Genomic DNA, 20001 nt, shown 5'->3' on the forward strand with positions numbered 1-20001 from the left:
GCCGTCCTTGACTGCCCTTCCCCCAGCTGAATGGGAAAGGCATTCCTATATGTCTCTTGGGCTTTATGTATCACCCTTAGTCCTGCCTCTTTACTGTCTATGTTCTCATTCCCCAGCTCGAGGGTAAGATTGAGTGTTGCTCATGGTTATATCCCACTGCCTAGCACAAACACTTCATTAAAATATTTATTATTGGATGAGTGAATTAACAATTTTGTTAAGTGTCTAATTGAAATCAAGATATAGATTTCCATGCACAAGTTCCTAATCTAGTCAGGAAAGCAGGTGAAGTCCATCCACAGGACCAGTTCTTGTTGGACACATGCAGGCTCCTGGATAATCTTCTGCTGTTCTCAGAGGCCAACAGCCAAGTGTTCAGCAATCCTTTCTAGAATTTTGCATCCATGACAGTTTCTGAAAAGCTATGTGGGTATTGCCATCCTGTTACACAATGTGCTTGATCCATTTATTTACTCAAGTTGAATAAAGGTTTTCATTTTATCTTTCATTATCAGGCACATAAATTTCAGGTGATTCATATCATGGTAAAGTTCAGAGACAGTCTTTTAACTGGGTGGCTGCTTTCAACACTGGGCCATGTTACCTCCGCCTGAATGAACTGATTAGCTTCTTTCTTCCTGGATCAATGCAGGACTATTTGTACAAGGAATACTGGGGAGACTCCCAGGATTCTAGGTCATTAGGTGGAGGTTTTCCTGGGGCCATGCCCTGCAGGTCACTTCTCGGGGTTGACAGTACATGGCTTGGAGTGGATGAACCCCTCCAGCTCCTTCCCAGGCTCCTCACCCACCAACACCACCTCCCAACCAGCCAACAAAACAGAGATGGGAGGATCCAATCAGTAACTAAATTCAGTGGGATTCTTTTCCCAAATACTACTCACATCCAAGGATGTGCTGGTAAATGTTTAACAAACCTTTGGAGAAAATCCTTCAAGTTGTAATATTTGCCAATTTCCATGGTGTAAATCTTCCCCTATTGCCAATTTCAAGTTACTAGACCATAAATATGGAGTTGGGAAGAGATGTGCCCAAGCTTGTACAAGCTGGCTCCAGCATACCACTGCACACTCCTCCACTTTTCCAACCCCAACTCCATGGCACCAGATCAGAATTCCATGTCATCCACAGATGTGGAGAACAAACTTATGGATACTAAGGGCGTTATAGAGGGTGAGATAAACTGGGAGATTGGGATTGACATTCCCAGCTGGCTCAGATGATAAAGAATCTGCCTGCAATTCAGGACGCCTGGGTTCAATCCCTGGGTGGGGAAGATTCCCTGGAGAAGGGAGTGACAACCCACTCCAGTATTCCTGCCTGGAGAATCCCATGGACAGAGGATTCTGGTGGGCTACAGCCTTTGGGGTCACAAAGAGTCAGATATAGCTTAGTGACTAAACAATATACATGTCAACAACAAATGAGAACCTGTTACATAGCACAGGTGTCTCTGCTCAATGCTCTGTGGTGACCTAAATGGGAAAGAAATCCAAAAAAGAGGGGATATATGTATACACATAGCTGATTCACTTTGCTCTACTGCAGCAACTAATACAGTATTGTAAAGCAACTATATGCCAATAAAAATTAATTTAAAAAATAATTTCAGTAAGGAACATTAAAGAAAGAATCTCATGTCATTCAAAGCCCCAGGATTTGCCCCTGCTGACAGTTCCAGCTTCATGGACCCCTATTCCTGGAAGATTTCCCTGGCACCTTTTTGCTCCTGTTGTCATTTAGGTGACCTGTAATGCCCTAGGACACTCAGCTGTCGCATCAAGCTGCTATGGTGTGTTTCATGTCAGTCTTTCTCACTGAATTATGAACTTCTTGAGCACAGCAATGGATGCTTATGACAAAGGACAGTATTTATTGAGCTGAGAACTATGCTGCATACCTTTATATGTATTATCTCATTTAATTCTCAGATTCCCTGAGGTAAATGCTCTTGTTATCCTTATTCTATTATTATTATTGTTGAGAGTCCTTTGGACTGCAAGGAGATCAAACCAGTCAATCCTAAAGGAAATCAACCCTGAATATTCATTGGAAGGACTAGTGCTGGAGCTGAAGCTCTAATACTTTGGCCACCTGGTGCCAAGAGCCAACTCATTGGTAAAGACCCTGATGTTTGGAAAGACTGAAGGCAAAAGGGGTAGCTCAAGCGACTGAGCACACATCCTTAAGCAAATGAATGTCTCGTTTCTCTTCCTGTCCTCCATCCTTTCCTCTCCTCCTCCTTCTTTGGCATATCCACGAACATTTATGCTACGATTCCTCATGAGCACTGGTACATCAGAGGGAAGCTCTATGCTTAAGTTCAAAGGGCAGTCAACGTGGGGGTTGCGGGAGGTGGGAACACTGGTTGCTATTTAGAGTCTTTAAAAAACCTAAAGGGACTTCCCTGGTGGTCCAGTGGTTAAGACTGTCTTAAGTTAAGTGCTCCCAGTGCAGGGGGCCCAGGTTTGATCCCTGGTTCTATCCCTGGTCAGGGAACTGGATCACAAATGATGAAACTAAGACCTGGGGCTGCCCCCCAAAATAAAAAAATTTCAAAATCCTAGAATTGTCCTAACAGACAAATTTTTTCATCTTACCTGTTGTCTGAGTAGTCTGGGCAGCACTGTTTTTGGACAAAGAGTGAAAGAGTAGTTAAAAAGGAAGAGGGGGCATCTGGGTTTGAGGGAGTTATATTGGAAGGGGGTCATTTGGGTAGAAACAAGAAGGGTCCTTACACAGGACTGGTCCCTTACACAGGGAAACAGAAAGGGAGGTCCTTGCTGTATGCACCCTGTTCATAACTTCAGGGAAGCCCTGTGTCCCCAAAGGCACATGCATGCCTATGAGTGAGTCTTGTGGATGCAACTTAGATTTGTCTGTGGTATCCCTGGTGTATTGAGGTTTTTTTCCTTGTCTGCCCAAGGCCAGGGGCAACAGGACAGGTGAGCTTCCTGCAGCTGTCACTGTGCCTGGAAGTGGGGCAGAGAGCTAGGGTGAAGAAGGACCTTGCTTCCTTAGAGCAATGAAGGGAGTGGGTCTCTGGGACTCCTGGAGGCCTGGGCAGTTTCTGCTTTTGTGAGCAGGATGGTGACAGCCTTTCCGGGCCACAGGGAGAAACCTAGAAAAGGGTGGCATCAAGGTTTGAACCTGAGCCTTCCTGACAGGGGGTGGAATGCTCAAGAACACACACTTTGCAGGTTTGGGTGTTATAGACCAGCCTTGAAGACATTTAGAGCAAAGTGATTATTTTTAAAAGCACGTGATTTCTTTTAAGAGCCATTTGAGTGTCACCCTGTGTGTGTAAAGCCTCCTGAAAACAATTTTATCTGACACTATGGATTTATATTGTGGAATAATTTCCTTTGGGTCTGGAAAGCACAGCTGTGGTTTTGGAGTCCTAGAGAAAGCCAGCTAGCCTGGGGTTCATCTCTCCTGGCTCAGTAAGGAATTTGGACAAGTCACACAGGCAGGTCCTAGATGCTGCGAACCATCTCTTAGTTCTACCTGGGGATGGAGGTTGGGGACGGTGGGTGATGTAATGCAAGCAGCACAGAGGTCAGGTCTGAGAATCTATGGGCCACCTCCTACTTCTACGTGGGGAGTTGTGTGTATGTGTTTGAGGGGTGTGGGGTGTGCTGTATAAAGCAGATGGGACTCCAGCAGGGGCTTCAGTGGGAAACTAAACAGATCTTTTCCTCCGTCTGCTTCTCTTAGCAATTGTCTTGACCAAAGCCCAGTTGAAAGCAAGTTGCTTTCCCTCGGTTGGCTGGCGTTGTTGGGGAGGAGCAGGAACACAAGCTGGGGTGGTAGTGATGGGGGCGGGAGTGAGAACACTTCCAGGAATCAGGGCAGGCCTGTCGGCTTCCCTGCAGGTCATTTACAGCTGTGTGACCCTGGGCAAGCTCGTTAACCTGTGTGATCACATTGCCTTCTCTGTACACTGGAAATAATGCTAATTGCCCACCCCCCTAGGGCTGTTAAGAGGACTGGTGAGGTCGGGCAAAGTGCTTCTCCTTTCCAGAGGAAGAACTCCAAAGTCCCTCTGAAAGTCACCAGACAGCTGCGACAGGCTTCAAGCTGATTTCCTTTCTTCTGTTCTTGTCCTGGATAGTTCTTTCCTGCAAAGCAACTATAGTGACCTTTTATAAATGTAGAGCAAGACTTCCCTGGTGGTCCAGTGGTTAAGACTCTACTGTGCAATGCAGGGAATGCGGGTTCGATCCCTGGTCCGGGAAGATCCCACAAGCCACAGAGCAACCAAGCCCACGGGGCAACTACTGAGCCCTTGAGGGGCAACTAGAGAGTCCATGGGCTGCAAGGAAAGATCCCACAATGACACAATGAAGATCTTGTGTGCTGCAACTAAGACCAAATGCAGCCAAACAAATAAATAAACAAAAAAATGTAAAGCATATCATTTCAGTTTCCAAAGGCTTCTCATTGCTTTGAGCACCTTCCCTTCCTCCTCCCCTGTGCTCCTGTGCTCTGGCCACACTAGAATGGTTTGTTTCTCTGACAAGCCATCTCAGTCCAGCCCCTGGGCTCTTGCAGGGCTGTTCCCTCTCCCTAGCATGCTCTGCCCTCAATCTCTGCACGGCTGGCGCCTTCCTGAGAAAAGCCTCTAGGGTGAATGGAGTTCCTTCCCCAACCACTTATCATGCCACTATATTTTATTTTCATCACCATCCAAAAAGATCCTGTTTATTTATTGTTTCTTATATGTCATGTACCTCCTCCCCCACTGTTGCTCTCTTCCCTCCATTCGAATTGAAGCCTCCTGCGTGGATCTTGTTAATTTTTCTCAAGGCTGTGTTCTCAGAACCTTGTACAATGCTTGGTGCATAGTAGATGCTTATCAAGTACTGGTTGAATCAACGAGAGAAGGAATGAGTCTCTTCTCATCGCCATCTTATCTTTTCTCCAAGTCTAGCTCAAGACAAAGCCCCACTGCGAGGTCATTTCTGACCATCTTGACCTTTAGGGGTATCTTCCGTCCATCTCCCTGAGTTCATGTCACTGAATGGAGCTGGTAATCTCTTTTGTCTCTTCCCTTTCCGCCTGCCTCTCATTTGCCTGTCTCAGCACCCATCAATTTTTCCCATTTGTGAGGTGCTTAAGACTTTTAAAATTTTGTTTTAATGCCATGGGTGAATTAGCAAGCTCAAAGCTGAAGATGAAATGGCCCTCCTACAACTCATATAACCAGTGCAGTGATCTAGTACCGAGGTACCTTACCCCTAGGAGGAATTCAAGGCACTGGACTACATGAGGGGTACAGGTGTGTGGGATAGACAGCTGAAATAATGCATATTGAAATTATACCTGGGAAATGTCTGCAACCTAGGTTATGACCAACCTAGACAGCATATTAAAAAGCAGAGACATTACTTTGTCAACAAAGGTCCATCTAGTCAAGGCTATGGTTTTTCCGGTGGTCATGTATGGATGTGAGAGTTGGACTGTGAAGAGGGCTGAGCGCCGAAGAATTGATGCTTTTGAACTGTGGTGTTGGAGAAGACTCTTGAGAGTCCCTTGGACTGCAAGGAGATCCAAACAGTCCATCCTAAAGGAGACCAGTCCTGGGTGTTCATTGGAAGGACTGATGTTGAAGCTGAAACTCCAGTACCTTGGCCACTTGATGTGAAGAGCTGACTCATTGGAAAAGACCCTGATGCTGGGAAAGATTGAGGGCAGGAGGAGAAGGGGACGACAGAGGATGAGATGGTTGGATGGCATCACCGACTCAGTGGACATGAGTTTGAGTAAACTCTGGGAGTTGGTGATGGACAGGGAGGCCTGGAGTGCTGCGGTTCATGGGCTCGCAAAGAGTCGGACATGACTGAGAGACTGAACTGAACTGAACTTCTTTCTTTATGTTCCAGAATTGTGAAAATGGCAGGCAGAGGAATGACCATGTTTTAGAACATAACTCATGATGCCACTGGGACTTTTATCTTTTATGCAAGTATAGAGTGATAGTCATGAGTGGAAAATTTCTCTATTTACTCCAGGGCTTTTGGTCAGTTTAGGTTTTATGTTTTTATCTATTTTAGCAATTTATTTCTCACTAGTTTTAGAAAATCATTTTATTCAAAATTGTGCAAAGTGCAAAATAATTTTCCAAAGTGTGTAATAGGAATTAAAAAAAAATGATAAATCACTCTAAATCCTACCATCTACCTACTGTCAATGGTGGTAGAATATTATTTCATCTTCTCTATGAATATCTATAGATGGACGGATAACTAGATAGATGGTAGAAATAATTTTGTAAGAAATGGACCTTAGCTCACATGTACTACTTAAATAAAATATTGATATTAAATATAATATAAATATTAATTTTAGTTGAATTTAATAAGATAAAAAGAACTTGAAGGGAAACTGAAAGATTATAGAATTTAAATAATTGTTTCTTTACTATTAGAGATAGTTCTAAATGATTCTTCCAAGATTAAGAAAGGGGATTTAAAAGTCACTACAAAGCTGAAACAGTTAGTTCTTTACTCAGTGGTTGAGATTTAGTGTAATGAAGATGAACTCTAAGATATGAATAATAGAGGGATTGATATCACATCTCTTCCCATTTCCCCTCTCCCTATCTTGTAAATTTTGTTGCTGATATTTTTTCCTTTTTAAGGGTTTATTACCTTTACATTTTGATCTGTAACCATATTTCCCTCAGCTATTCAGTTTAAGTCCTGTATTCACTGTTCATCATTGTTTTCCCCCTTCAATTTCTATATTTCTGAGTTCTTTCTTCTGAATTATTTTTGCTTGGTGGAATTTCACTGTCAAGGAGTTATTTTCAAGAGGAAGTTATGGAGTTTAAAGTTTGAAGTTTAAACTCTAAACTTTTAAATTTTGGAATTGTCTGTCTATTGCATTTATATTTGAAAACAAATTGGGTAGGTAAAGATTTTGCAACCTACTTTCTCTTGAAATGTTATAGAATTTATTAAATGACTGCATAGTATTTCATTAAATGAATGTCAATTAATGGTCACCTATTCTCAATTTTCTATTATTATAGCAAGTATATTATCATAAGTATATTAAGTGAAATTTCGGGATCAGAGTATATATGAACATTCAGTTTTTTCTGAAACATCTGCTAGGTCTTTTTAGATAGATTATTTAATATGTATTCCTGTCAGCAGTGCATAAGAGAGTCATCTTATTTCTGTCATCATTAACAGTGGGTTTTATTAATTCCTTGAATATATGCCAATTTTGTAAGAAAAAAATTTTTCTTATATTTTAAATTGTTTCTTAGTAAAGTTTACTATATTTTGTGCAGTTATTAAACCAACTTGAGTTTTCATTTTATGAACTGCCTCTTTAAGTCTTTTACTATTTTCTATTGAAGTATAGCTGTTACTTTACTGATTTGAAAGAATGTTTTGGGTATTATGGATAATTACTTTTTCATGTATATTGAAAATATTCCTTCACTTTGTTTTTAACTTTCTTCATGAATTAAAATGCTTATTATTTCAATGGATACTAAAACTATTAGATAAAAATTTAATGTGGAACAGAATATTTGCATAATTTCAAGGTATTTTGCCACAAATTACAAAAAGAATAGTAGTAAATTTACAGTGGAGAAAGTTGGCAGGTAGTACCTTAACCAAGGGGTGAAAATTAGTATCAATAATAATGAGATATTATGGTCCTCCTAATATAAAGCACTAAGAGAGACATAATATCATTTATGTAATACTCTTGCCAAACACACAAAATTTGAATTTAACCTTGAGAAAACATGAGGCAAACTAAAATTGGAGCAGTTCTATAAAATAATTAGCCTATACCCTTCAAAAATATCTATAGAGGCATGGAAACTAAATGTATTGTGTTCCACTGAATTTAATTATGTACCAGAAAAAAATGCTATTAATGACATTTATTAAGACAATTGGCAAAATTTGAATGTGGAATGTAGATTGTATAATAAAACGGTATCAATAGTAAGTTTTCTGATTTTGATCATTGAGTTGTGGTTGTGAAGATAATGGTTATACTGAGGAAGATACACTGAAGTAGTCAGGGATGAAGGCACCTGTTCTCAAGTGATTCAGAATGATATGTATAGGTGGGTGTATATCTGTGTGTGTGTGAGAGAGAGAGAATAATGAAAATGCAGCACAGTGTTAATAATTGATGAATGTGAGTGAAGGTTATGTGTGACTTTCTTTGTATTTCTGTAGTTTCTCTTTAGGTTAGAAATTATTTCAAAATAAACCATTAAAAATTCTTCCCTGCACAAAAATGTATATAATGAAATTTTATCAAGGCTTTTTAAAAAAATAATTTTTTACTTTTGTGCCATGCTTGAAAAAAAAACCTCTTTATCTCAAGATTGTAAGCATAGTCACTGATGTTTTCTTTCTATGGTTTTATTTATTTATGTTGAAATTTTTTATCTATCTGTAATTTTGTTGTGGGAACAAGAAAATAATCCAGGTTTTTTCCTCCCAAATGTATAACCAATTTTCCCCACAACATATATTGAATAATTAATCTTTCCTCACTGGTCTCAAAAGATATGCTTATCATGTACCTATATGTGTGTATATATATATATGTAAATATATATTATGAGGCTTCCCAGGTTGTGCGGTGGTAAGGAACCCTCCTGCCAATGCAGAAGACTTAAGAGACGCAGGTTTGATCCCTGGGTCAGGAAGATCCCCTGGAGGAGGGCATGACAACCCACTCCAGTATTTTTGCCTGAAGAATCCCAAGGACAGAGAAACCTAGCAGGCTACAGTCCCTAGGGTCACAAAGAGTCAGACATAACTGAAGCAACTTAGCACACACACAATATATATATTTAGTCCATCAGTCCAGTTCAGTCGCTCATTCATGTCCGACTCTTTGCAACCCCATGAATCGCAGCACTCCAGGCCTCCCTGTCCATCACCAACTCCCGGAGTTCACTCAAATTCATGTGCATCGAGTTGGTGATACCATCCAGCCATCTCATCCTCTGTCATCCCCTTCTCCTGCTGCCCCCAATCCCTCCCAGCATCAGGGTCTTTTCCAATGAGTCAACTCTTTGCAGAGGTGACCAAAGCATTGGAGTTTCAGCCTCAGCATCAGTCCTTCCACTGAACACCGAGGACTGGTCTCTTTTAGGATGGATTGGTTGGATCTCCTTGCAGTCCAAGGGACTCTCAAGAGTCTTCTCCAACACCACAGTTCAAAAGCATCAAGTCTTCGGCACTCAGCTTTCTTCACAGTCCAACTCTCACATCCATACATGACTACTGGAAAAACCATAGCCTTGACTAGCCGGACCTTTGTTGGCAAAGTAATGTCTCTGCTTTTTAATGTGCTATCTCAGATCAGATCAGTCGCTCAGCCATGTCCGACTCTTGCGACCCCATGAATCGCAGCATGCCAGGCCTCCCTGTCCATCACCAACTCCCGGAGTTCACTCAGACTCATGTCCATGGAGTCAGTGATGCCATCCAGCCATCTAATCCTCTGTCGTCCCCTTCTCCTCCTGCCCCCAATCCCTCCCAACATCAGAGTCTTTTCCAGTGAGTCAACTCTTTGCATGAGGTGGCCAAAGTGTTAGAGTTTCAGCTTCAGCATCAGTCCTTCCAAAGAAATCCCAGGGCTGATCTCCTTCAGAATGGACTGGTTGGATCTCCTGGCAGTCCAAGGGACTCTCAAGAGTCTTCTCCAACACCACAGTTCAAAAGCATCAATTCTTCGGCGCTCAGCCTTCTTCACAGTCCAACTCTCACATCCATACATGACCACTGGAAAAACCATAGCCTTGACTAGATGGACCTTTGTTGGCAAAGTAATGTCTCTGCTTTTGAATATGCTGTCTAGGTTGGTCATAACTTTCCTTCCAAGGAGTAAGCGTCTTTTAATTTCATGGCTGTAGTCACCATCTGCAGTGATTTTGGAGCCCAGAAAAATAAAGTCTGACACTGTTTCCACTTTTTCCCCATCTATTTCCCATGAAGTGATGGGACCAGATGCCATGATCTTCATTTTCTGAATGTTGAGCTTTAAGCCAACTTTTTCACTCTCTTCTTTCACCTTTATCAAGAGGCTTTTGAGTTCCTCTTCACTTTCTGCCATAAGGGTGGTGTCATCTGCATATCTGAGGTTATTGATATTTCTCCCGGCAATCTTGATTCCAGCCTGTGCTTCTTCCAGCCCAGCGTTTCTCATGATGTACTCTGCATATAAGTTAAATAAGCAGGGTGACAATATACAGCCTTGACGTACTCCTGTTGGTATTTGGAACTAGTCTGTTGTTCCATGTCCAGTTCTAACTGTTGCTTCCTGACCTGCACACAGGTTTCTCAAGAGGCAGGTCAGGTGGTCTGGTATTCCCATCTCTTTCAGAACTTTCTACAGTTGATTGTGATCCACAGTCAAAGGCTTTGGCATAGTCAATAAAGCAGAAATAGATGTTTCTCTGGAACTCTTTTGCTTTTTAATGATGTTGGCGATTTGATCTCTGGTTCCTCTGCCTTTTCTAAAACCAGCTTGAACATCTGGAAGTTCACAGTTCACGTATTGCTGAAGCCTGGCTTGGAGAATTTTGAGCATTACTTTACTAGCGTGTGAGATGAGTGCAATTGTGCGGTAGTTTGAGCATTCGTTGGCATTGCCTTTCTTTGGGATTGGGCTTCCCTGGTGGCTCAGACGGTAAAGCATCTGGGTGCAGTGCAGGAGACCCAGGTTCAATCCCTGGGTTGGGAAGATCCCCTGGAGAAGGAAATGGCAACCCACTCCGGTACTCTTGCCTGGAAAATTCCATGGACTGAGGAGCCTGGTGGGCTACAGTCCATGGGGTCACAAAGAGTCGGACATGACTGAGCGGCTTCATTTTCACTTTCTTTGGGATTGGAATGAAAACTGACCTTTTCCAGTCCTGTGGCCACTGCTCAATTTTCCAAAGTTGCTGGCATATTGAGTGCAGCACTTTCATAGCATCATCTTTCAGGATTTGAAATAGCTCAACTGGAATTCCATCACCTCCACTATCTTTGTTCGTAGTGATGCTTTCTAAGGCCCACTTGACTTCACATTCCAGGATGTCTGGCTCTAGGTGAGTGATCACACCATTGTGATTATCTTGGTTGTGAAGATCTTTTTTGTACAGTTCTTCTGTGTATTCTTGCCACCTCTTCTTAATATCTTCTGCTTCTGTTGGGTCCATACCATTTCTGTCCTTTATCGAGCCCATCTTTGCATGAAATGTTCCCTTAGTATCTCTAATTTTCTTGAAGAGATCTCTAGTCTTTCCCATTCTATTGTTTTCCTCTATTTCTTTGCATTGATCTTTGAGGAAGTCTTTCTTATCTCTCCTTGCTGTTCTTTGGGACTCTGCATTCAAATAGGAATATCTTTCCTTTTCTGCTTTGCTTTTCACTTCTTTTCTTTTCACAGCTATTTGTAAGGCCTCCTCAGACAGCCATTTTGCTTTTTTGCATTTCTTTTCCATGGGGATGGTCTTTTTCCCTGAGTGGTCTTTATCCCTGTCTCCTGTACAATGTCACGAACCTCCATCCATAGTTCATCAGGCACTCTGTCTATCAAATTTAGTCCATACATATGTAATATTTCTTGATATATCCTGGACTCTTGTGTGTTCCTTTGATGTGTTCATCTGTGTATTTCTCAGTAATTATTTCCACCCCCTCCATAATTTTTCTGGTCAGTTTTATGTATTTACTTTTCCAGATGATTTTCAGAACAATTTCCTTGGGGATTATTTGATTTCAGATAACATACAAATCAATTCAAAAGGGTTTACTGCATGCATATAAGACTTTGTAATGTGATTAGAATAAAAGAGGAACAACCAGCCTCACTCAAATCACGAAGGACCTGGGTGAAGGATCTGGTAAAGAACCTGACAGAAATATTGAGACTATCACTCTAGTCCTCTGCCAGAGCTATTATGTGACTTAATCTTACCCACCAGCTTTAAAGTTTAGTAGTTCAAATTTTAGGAGAAATAATTGAATTGGTTACTGTCCAACCAATGATTTTTTTTCTCTGATTCAGGTACTTGTAAGGGTAGCTCAAGACTTTTAATAAGGGGAAATATCTTAGAAAATGACTGTGGGTTTGGCAGACATCCTAAATAATGTCTAGTAAAAGCTCTTTGATAATGATTATTTTAGTCTAAGAATAATGACGGCCTTTCCATTTATCAAATTTCTTTTTATGATACTTCATAGAGTTTCTTAGCTTTTTAAAAAAAATATATTGTCCCCAAATATATGTTTAGATATTTTAGGCTTTTCATTATTTTGAGTGGGATCTTCTTTTCCCCCCATTATATTTATTTGAGTGATTGATCATTTTTTGCATATACAAAAGTAATTAGTCTTTGTAGTTAATTTTTAACTGTCTACTTTATTGACTTTTCTGATCATTTCCTTGTGTTATCAGTTGTTTCTCTTGAATTATCTACGTATATAGTCATGTTATCTGCAAAGAAAGATTGTTGTCTTCTTTATAATGTATTTTATATTCTTAAATATTCTGGTATCTTTATAATGATCAGAAGGAAATCAATCAGCTCATTTTCATTTTGTAAATCCAGAAAAAGGACAAGACTGTTGTGTTATATTTGGGAAGTCTAACAAAAACACGAGGCCAGATATTGAACTTCTTGATGACTTAACTGGAAGTAATCTGTCCAGCCAACAAACCAATCATCAGTCCATCCATCCATCCATCCATCCATCCATCCAGCTAGCCAGCCAGCCAATAAATCTTTTCTTTTTTTTATACCATAGATACTTGTAGATACAATAAGAAAAACACAGTCCCTGAAGTCAGAGAGTTTAGATATAGAAACAAACACAAAAGCAAGCAATTAAAATAGTACATAAGGCAAAATACATGGTGTTAATGAAAGCACATAGAAACGGGCACCTAAGCCACCCTTGGGTGGTCAAGGAAGGCTACTGGAAGAGGGTAACATCTAGAAAGATTTCTGAAGGAGATATTTGCATGGAAAGAAGACTACATTCTCAATAAATTCATTATGCCATTTAGTTGCTTTGAAATTTTAGTGATCAACCATTCTGAAATCTTCATGAATCTCTAGATTTTTCAATTTGCCTTTGCAGCTCAAGGTGCCAATGGTACTCTGGGGAACCCCACCCTGGATACAAGTCTACTGGAGGAGTTCCTGGGCAATGATTTCGATTTGGGAGCCTTGTAAGTAATAAGAGCACTGCTCTCCATTTAGTGTTTAAAAAATTATGAAATAATTAAATGAACTGGGAAGTGCTTCTTCCTTTTCTGTTTTCCAGAAGAGCTTGATACTAAGTAGAGTTGGTATTATTTCTTCTATTAATATAAACCTTCTGCAAATTTCATCAGTGAAGCTAACTGAGTCTGGAGGTTTTTGGTTTGTTTTGCCTTTTTTTTTTTTAATAGGAAGGTCCTCCCTTCCAATTCTGTGTCTTTAATATACATGGGGCTATTCAAGTTATCAATTATTAATTATCAGCTTAAGCAGTTTATGTCTTTCAATGGCTTTGTAAATTTCACTTATCACCTATTGAATTTACTGGCATAAAATTGTTCATCACATTTCCTTATTATACTTTTAATGTCTGTAGAATCTATAGTGAACAACAAGTGTTGTCATTGATATCATGTCATTGATATTCATGTCTTTTTTTCTTGATAATTTATCAAGAGGTTTATCAGTTTTCTTAAGCTTTTAAAGAACCAGCTTTTGGTTAAAATTATATTCTTAATTGTTTTTCTGTTTTCTATGCCATTGATTTCTGCTCTTATTTTCTAATATGTATATAGCCATACCCACTTTCTTTTAAAACAACTTATAAGCAATAAAATTCAATTTTTGTCTTGTGTATGGTTTTGTGAGTTTTGAGAAATTCACAGAGTTGTGTAACTATTGCCATGGTTACCACACACAACCATTCTATCACCCGATACATTTCCCCTACATTTCCACTTTTTGCGCATACCCATCATACTCCCCTAACCCCTGGTGACCACTGATCTTTCTTTTTCTGTCCCCGTAGTCTTGCTTTTTCCAGGATGTCATATAAGTGAGGCCCTATGGTATATAATACGATGAGTCTGACTTCTTTCACTAAGCATAATTTCTTTTTTTTTCATTCTTTTTGCTGTTGTTGTTCATTCTTTTTTATTGCTGAGATAAGCTCTGTTGTAACAGTTTGTTTGTCCAGTTACTCATTCAAGGATATTTTGATTATTTCCAGTTTTGACAGTTATAAATAGCTCTTATAAATATTCATACATAGGTATTTGTGTGATCAAGAGTTTTAATTTCTCTAGGGTAACACTTTGGATAAAGTCTGCTGGACCATGTTATAAGTGCAAGCTTAACTTTATAAAATTGCATTACCACTAGCAATATATGAGATAGCCAAATTCTTCTCTTCATCACCAGTTCTTGGAATTATTGGTTTTTAAAAAATGTTATTATAGCCATTCTAATAGGTTTCTCATGGTATCCCAGTTTGTTTTCATTGGCATTTTCCTATCAACTACTGATGTTGAGCCTTATTTCATGTGGTGGTTTACCTTTCATATATTTTCTTTGTTAAAGTGTTTGTTCAAATATTTTGCCCATTTAAAAAACTAAATTTTTCTTATTTTGGAGTTTAGAGAATTCTTTAAATATTCTGGATATTAGAGCTGTGTTGGATATGTGATTATGAATACTTTCTCCATGCCTGTAACTTGTGTTTTCATCCTCTTCAGAATGAATTTCCCAGAGCAGAAGTTTTAAATTTTGATGATGTCCAATAGACCAAATTTTTCTTTTGTGTTTTGTGTTTTGTATCTAAGAAATATAGATATTGCCTAACAAGTTGTCAAAGATTTTCTTCTGTTTTTTTCTAAAAGTTTTAGTTTTATATTTAGGTCTGTGATCCATGTTGAATTAATTTTCGTATGAGTTTTGAGATACAAGTTGAGATTAATTTCTTTGTGTATAGATGTCCAGTTGTTTTATGAATTCCTTGTTGGGTAATTTTCCTCTATTGAATTGTCTTTATGCTGTTGTAAAAAAATTAGTTGTGTGTGGATGTTTGTGTGGATCTATATCTAGACTCTTTATTCTGAGACATTGATCCGTGTATCTATTATTTTGCAAGTACTACATTATCTTGATTACTGTAATCATAAGTCTTAAAACCATATAGTGCAAGTTCTCCAAATTTGTCTTCTTTTTCAAAAGTGCTTTGATAATTCTAGTTCCTTTGAGCTCACATAAATATTAAAATCAGCTTGTTTATATCTATACAATCTTATTGAGATATAGACTGCTGCTGCTGCTGCTAAGTTGCTTCAGTCGTGTCTTACTCTGTGCGACCCTATAGACAGCCTCCTACCAGGCTCCCCTGTCCCTGGGATTCTCCAGGCAAGAACACTGGAGTGGGTTGCCATTTCCTTCTCTAATGCATAAAAGTGAAAAGTGAAAGTGAAGTCGCTCAGTCGTGTCCAACTCTTAGTGACCTCATGGACAGCAGCCTACCAGGCTCCTCCATCCATGGGATTTTCTAGGCAAGAGTACTGGAGTGGGGTACCATTGCCTTCTCTGAGATGTAGACTAGAATTGTATTAAGTCTAGAGATCCATCTAGGGAAAATCAACATCTTAACGGCTTCCCGGGTGGTACAGTGGTAAAGAACCTGCCTGCCAATGCAGGAGAGGCAAGTTGGATCCCTGGGTCAGAAATATCCCCTGGAGAGGGGAATGACAACATACTCCAGTATTCTTGTCTGACAAATCCCATGGACAGAATAACCCAGGTGGGCTACAGTCCATGGGGTCTCAAAAGAGACATGACTTAGCAACTGAGCATGCATGTATGACATTTTAAGAAAATTGAGTCTTCCAAGCCATGAACATAATTGTTGGTTAGTCACTAAGTCGAGTCTGACTCTTTTGAGACCCCATGGATTGTAGCCCACCTGGGTTCTTCTGTCCACGGAATTTGCCAGACAAGAATACTGGAGTGGGTTGCCATTTCCTTCTCCAAAGGATCTTCCCAACCCAGGGACTGAACCTGCATCCCCTGTCTTGGCAGGCAAATTCTTTACTGCTGAGCCACCAAGGAAGCCCTATGAACATATTATACCTCTCCATTTATTTAGGCTTTTGTTGCTTTCTTTCATCAGTGTTTATAGTTTTGGCATACAAATCTTGTATGTTTTGTTTAGATCTACACCCAAGTGTTTCATGTTTTTTCTTTGAGTTATTGTAAATAATAATGGTTCTAAATTTTTTTTTCAAATTTTAGGTTCCAATTATTCATTGCCATCATATAGAACTATTTTTGTTTTTTATAGAGTGGGCTTGGGTCCTGCAATCTTAATGAAGCCATTAATTAGTTTAAGAATTCCTCCATTGTGTTTGTTTTCAATTTCACTTATTTCTATCCTTATTATTTTCTTCTGCTTGTTTTGGGCTTAGTCTGCTCCTCGTTGTCTAGTTTCTCAAGTTGGAAGCTTAGTTCTTGATTTGAGGCCATTCTTTGTTTTCTAATTTAATCATTCAATGCTTTAGCTGCCTTCCTCAGTTCTTGATATGCTATTCTTTGATTTTCTTTCAGCTCAAAATATTTCCTATTTTTTCTCGAGACATCCTCTTTACCTCATGGGTTGCTGGAATTGGTTTATTTAATTTCTAAATATTTTGGAATTTTCCTGTCACTGATTCATTATTTAATTCCCTTATGGACAGAGAACACACTCTATAATTCTAATTATTTTAAATTTGTTAAGATTTACTTTATGATCCAGGACGTGATCTATCTTGTGAATGTTCCCTGTGCACTTTGTGCATTCACTGTTGTTGGGTCAAGTATTCAAGCTGGTTAACATTGTTGCTCAAGTCTTCCATAGCCTTCCTGATTTTTCTCTACTTCTTTTATCTATTACTGTACGAGAAATGCCAAAGTCCTCAAGAATGATTGTGGATTTAGAGTTCTCGGTTCTTTTTTCCCCAGTACTGTCTTCTGATCTCACTGGTTTCTGATGAGAAATAAGCAGTTATTTGAATCATTGCTTCCTTTGTATATATGTCATTTTTCTCTACCTGCAAGATAACATTTTCAGCAACTTTATTATAATGTGTCTGGATATGGGAAGGTTTTCTTTGAGATTACACTGTTTGGCTCTGCTTTTTAAACTGTAAATTTCTATTTTTCACTACATCTAGGAAGGTTTTAGTCATTATTTCTTCACATTTATGTTTCCTTATCAATGTCTTTCTTTCCTCTGTCTAGGACTCCAATGATGCATATATTAGACTTCTGATGTTATACACAGGTCCCTGAGGCTCAGTTCATTTTTTTCCTCTCTGTTGTTTATATTGGATAATTTCTATTAATCTGTCTTTAAGTTCATTGACCCTCCTCTGTCATTCCTTCCTGTTGTTGAGCCCACATCGACATTCCTATAAATGCCCTTCCATCTCTCCCCTGTGAAGGACAGAGAGTGAAACAAGACATGAATCTCAATAGTAACAGGGAAAGCTATTTGCAGGTATTTTGGTACCTGGCTCTTGTTGCTCTTTGCCAACAAAAAACATCCATGACTGTGGGGAAGAATGGAAGCTCAACATTTTGCAGGCTAATTAAGCACACACACACACACACACACACACACACACAACTGATGGGCTGCCACATATCTGAGCCCACACTCTGAGCTGGCTGTTTGCTCCAGGTGGCTGCATGGGCTGGCACCAGACACGAATTCCCCTGTGCCTGCTTTCATATTCCTCTCAGTCCATCCAGGAGGCTGCCATTATTCCTGTGAGAAGGATGGGCAAGAGGGTTTACCCTAACCACCTTTGCCTATAAACAGTCTGTCAGAAGTTATCTAGTTTCTTACCCCCACGTGATTTCTTCTTAAGATAAGGTAAAGCTTATCCCATCAGAATCTGTTTAATCATCTGGATCACGTTTATAACTAGCAGAAAGAACTTTAGCTGTTTGTGGGGAAAAGTGAACAAGTCTTAAGTCTTATTCAAAGAGCTGTCTTTCTACCTGGGTGTTCAGAAATCTGTCATTTGATCTTAGTCTCCCTGATAATAATGGTCCTTCAAGCAAGAGCAGATATCTCGCTATGGATGATTGCTATTGAGATTCAGACATAGTTTGCTCAATCAGATTTACTTTCTACCTTTGAGAGTTTGTAAGTGAAGTAGAGGAGGGAGTTAATATTGTTGAACATACACCAATTATTAGGTGTTATTCTTTGTAATTTATTCACTTATTTAATTACATATTTGATTTTACACATTTCATTCTTATATTAACTCTTCAAAATAGGCACAGTATTGTCCATATTTTACACATGAAGAGGCTGAGAGGTGCAAAGTAAGTCTTCATCAGTTAATCAGAGACAAAGCTGGAATTAAAAAGTGCCTGGCTCTAGAATACCTGCCTTTTCTTCTACATGTATCTTTTGGATTAATTGATATTTTTGGAGATGTTTTTAGACTCCATGACTCTCAGGGAAACACATGAAGTGTGTCTAAAATTGTGTGCTAAAAGCTGTGACTCGGATCCTGAACCATTGTTTGCAAAGGTTGTCAGAGCTCTTGCACGTTAAAGAGAAGTCCTATGATCAGATAACCTACCTTTGCTCAGGTACATGCAGTTAAGTGGAGCTGCAATAAAAATCCAAGACAGAACAAGTGGAAACAGCCCCAGTCTGTACTCATGGAGTTGCTGAGCTGGTCCAATGATCATTATACATCTGCATAATATATTCAAATACCTCAAGTGTTGAGTGTTTCTAAATTCCAGGCTCTCTTTTTTGCAGGTTAGTTATATTCCTTACAGAAGCCCTGGGATGTAGGTTTTCTTTCCTGGGTTCACAGCTAATAAGTAGCAGAGCTGGGATTCAAGCATGAATTTACTACAAACACTGTGTTACTTCCCCTCTACTATGTGAAAGTGTTAGCTACTCAGCCATGTCTGACTCTTGCAACCCCCTGGACTGAGGCCTGCCAGGGTCCTCTGTTCATGGAATTCTCCAAGCAAGAATACTGGAGTGGGTAGCCATTCCCTTCTCCAGGGGATATTCCCTACCCAAGAATCGAACCCAGGTCTCCTGCGTTATAGGCAGATGCTTTATTGTCTGAGCCACCATATTGCCCTTGAATTGTGACTTTAAAAATTATCAATGACAACTTTTAAGCAACTTAAGAGACTATTAAGCTACACAATTTCTGAAAGCAAATTTGACTCTCATAGGTATATTTTCAAATCTCAAATACATTAAAAAATGAAATTTTGGCTATGTGAAACAGCCCTAAAAGCTCTATGGAAAAGTAGTCCCATAAGATGCTGTGGGGAAAAAATTAAAATTCCATGATCAATAATAAATAAGCTTGTGACTCACGGACTTAAAATTAGATAAATTTCTTTACTGCAGGACTTCTCAGAGCCTTTGTTGTGCTAATATGCAGCTGCAAAAGGGAAATGGTATGCAGTGTTCTCAAACTTACATGGCCAGGTGTCCCTTTTGGGAGGCATGGGCCCACGTATAAGCATTGGGATGTGCTGCTCAGGACAATCTCATCTTTCTGTGTGACTCTAATTGGTATGTTGAGCTGGGGATTGTTAGGATGAGACGGTCTAACAATTGCCCTCGCCCCTGTGTTTCCTTGTGTGGAGAATCCAGGGCAGCTCTCTGCTCAGGAGGAGCAGGAGCAGGCTGAAGTCCTCTGATTTGCTAGGTTAGCCTGCCAGTTACCCACTAAAAACAAAGGTGAGCTGCGGTGGTTGAACACCCTGGGAAATGTCCAGGTATGGAGTACTGCTTACAGAGCAGGAGGCTAGAGACTCAGGGGGCAGCATAAACTCCTGGAGGTTACAGTGAACTAGGACAAGAAGTGTGTTTGTGTGTGTTTGTGTGTATGTGTGTGGTGTGTGTGTGAGTGTGTGTGTGTGTGTAGAGGA

General features: G+C 39.7%; 1 protein-coding gene across 2 annotated transcripts in view; it reads left to right on the forward strand.

Moving 5' to 3' along the window:
• The window catches only part of MYRFL (myelin regulatory factor like), a 123941-nt gene that overhangs the window by 19705 nt on the left and 84235 nt on the right, over positions 1-20001 (forward strand). For both annotated transcript variants that reach the window (XM_025283961.3, XM_025283959.3), the window contains exon 2: positions 13148-13238. In XM_025283961.3, coding sequence (XP_025139746.3) covers positions 13148-13238 — 91 coding nt within the window. The remainder of the gene's footprint in view (positions 1-13147; positions 13239-20001) is intronic.

This window comes from Bubalus bubalis, chromosome 4, assembly GCF_019923935.1.
Source record: "Bubalus bubalis isolate 160015118507 breed Murrah chromosome 4, NDDB_SH_1, whole genome shotgun sequence".
NCBI classification, from domain to species: domain Eukaryota; kingdom Metazoa; phylum Chordata; class Mammalia; order Artiodactyla; family Bovidae; genus Bubalus; species Bubalus bubalis.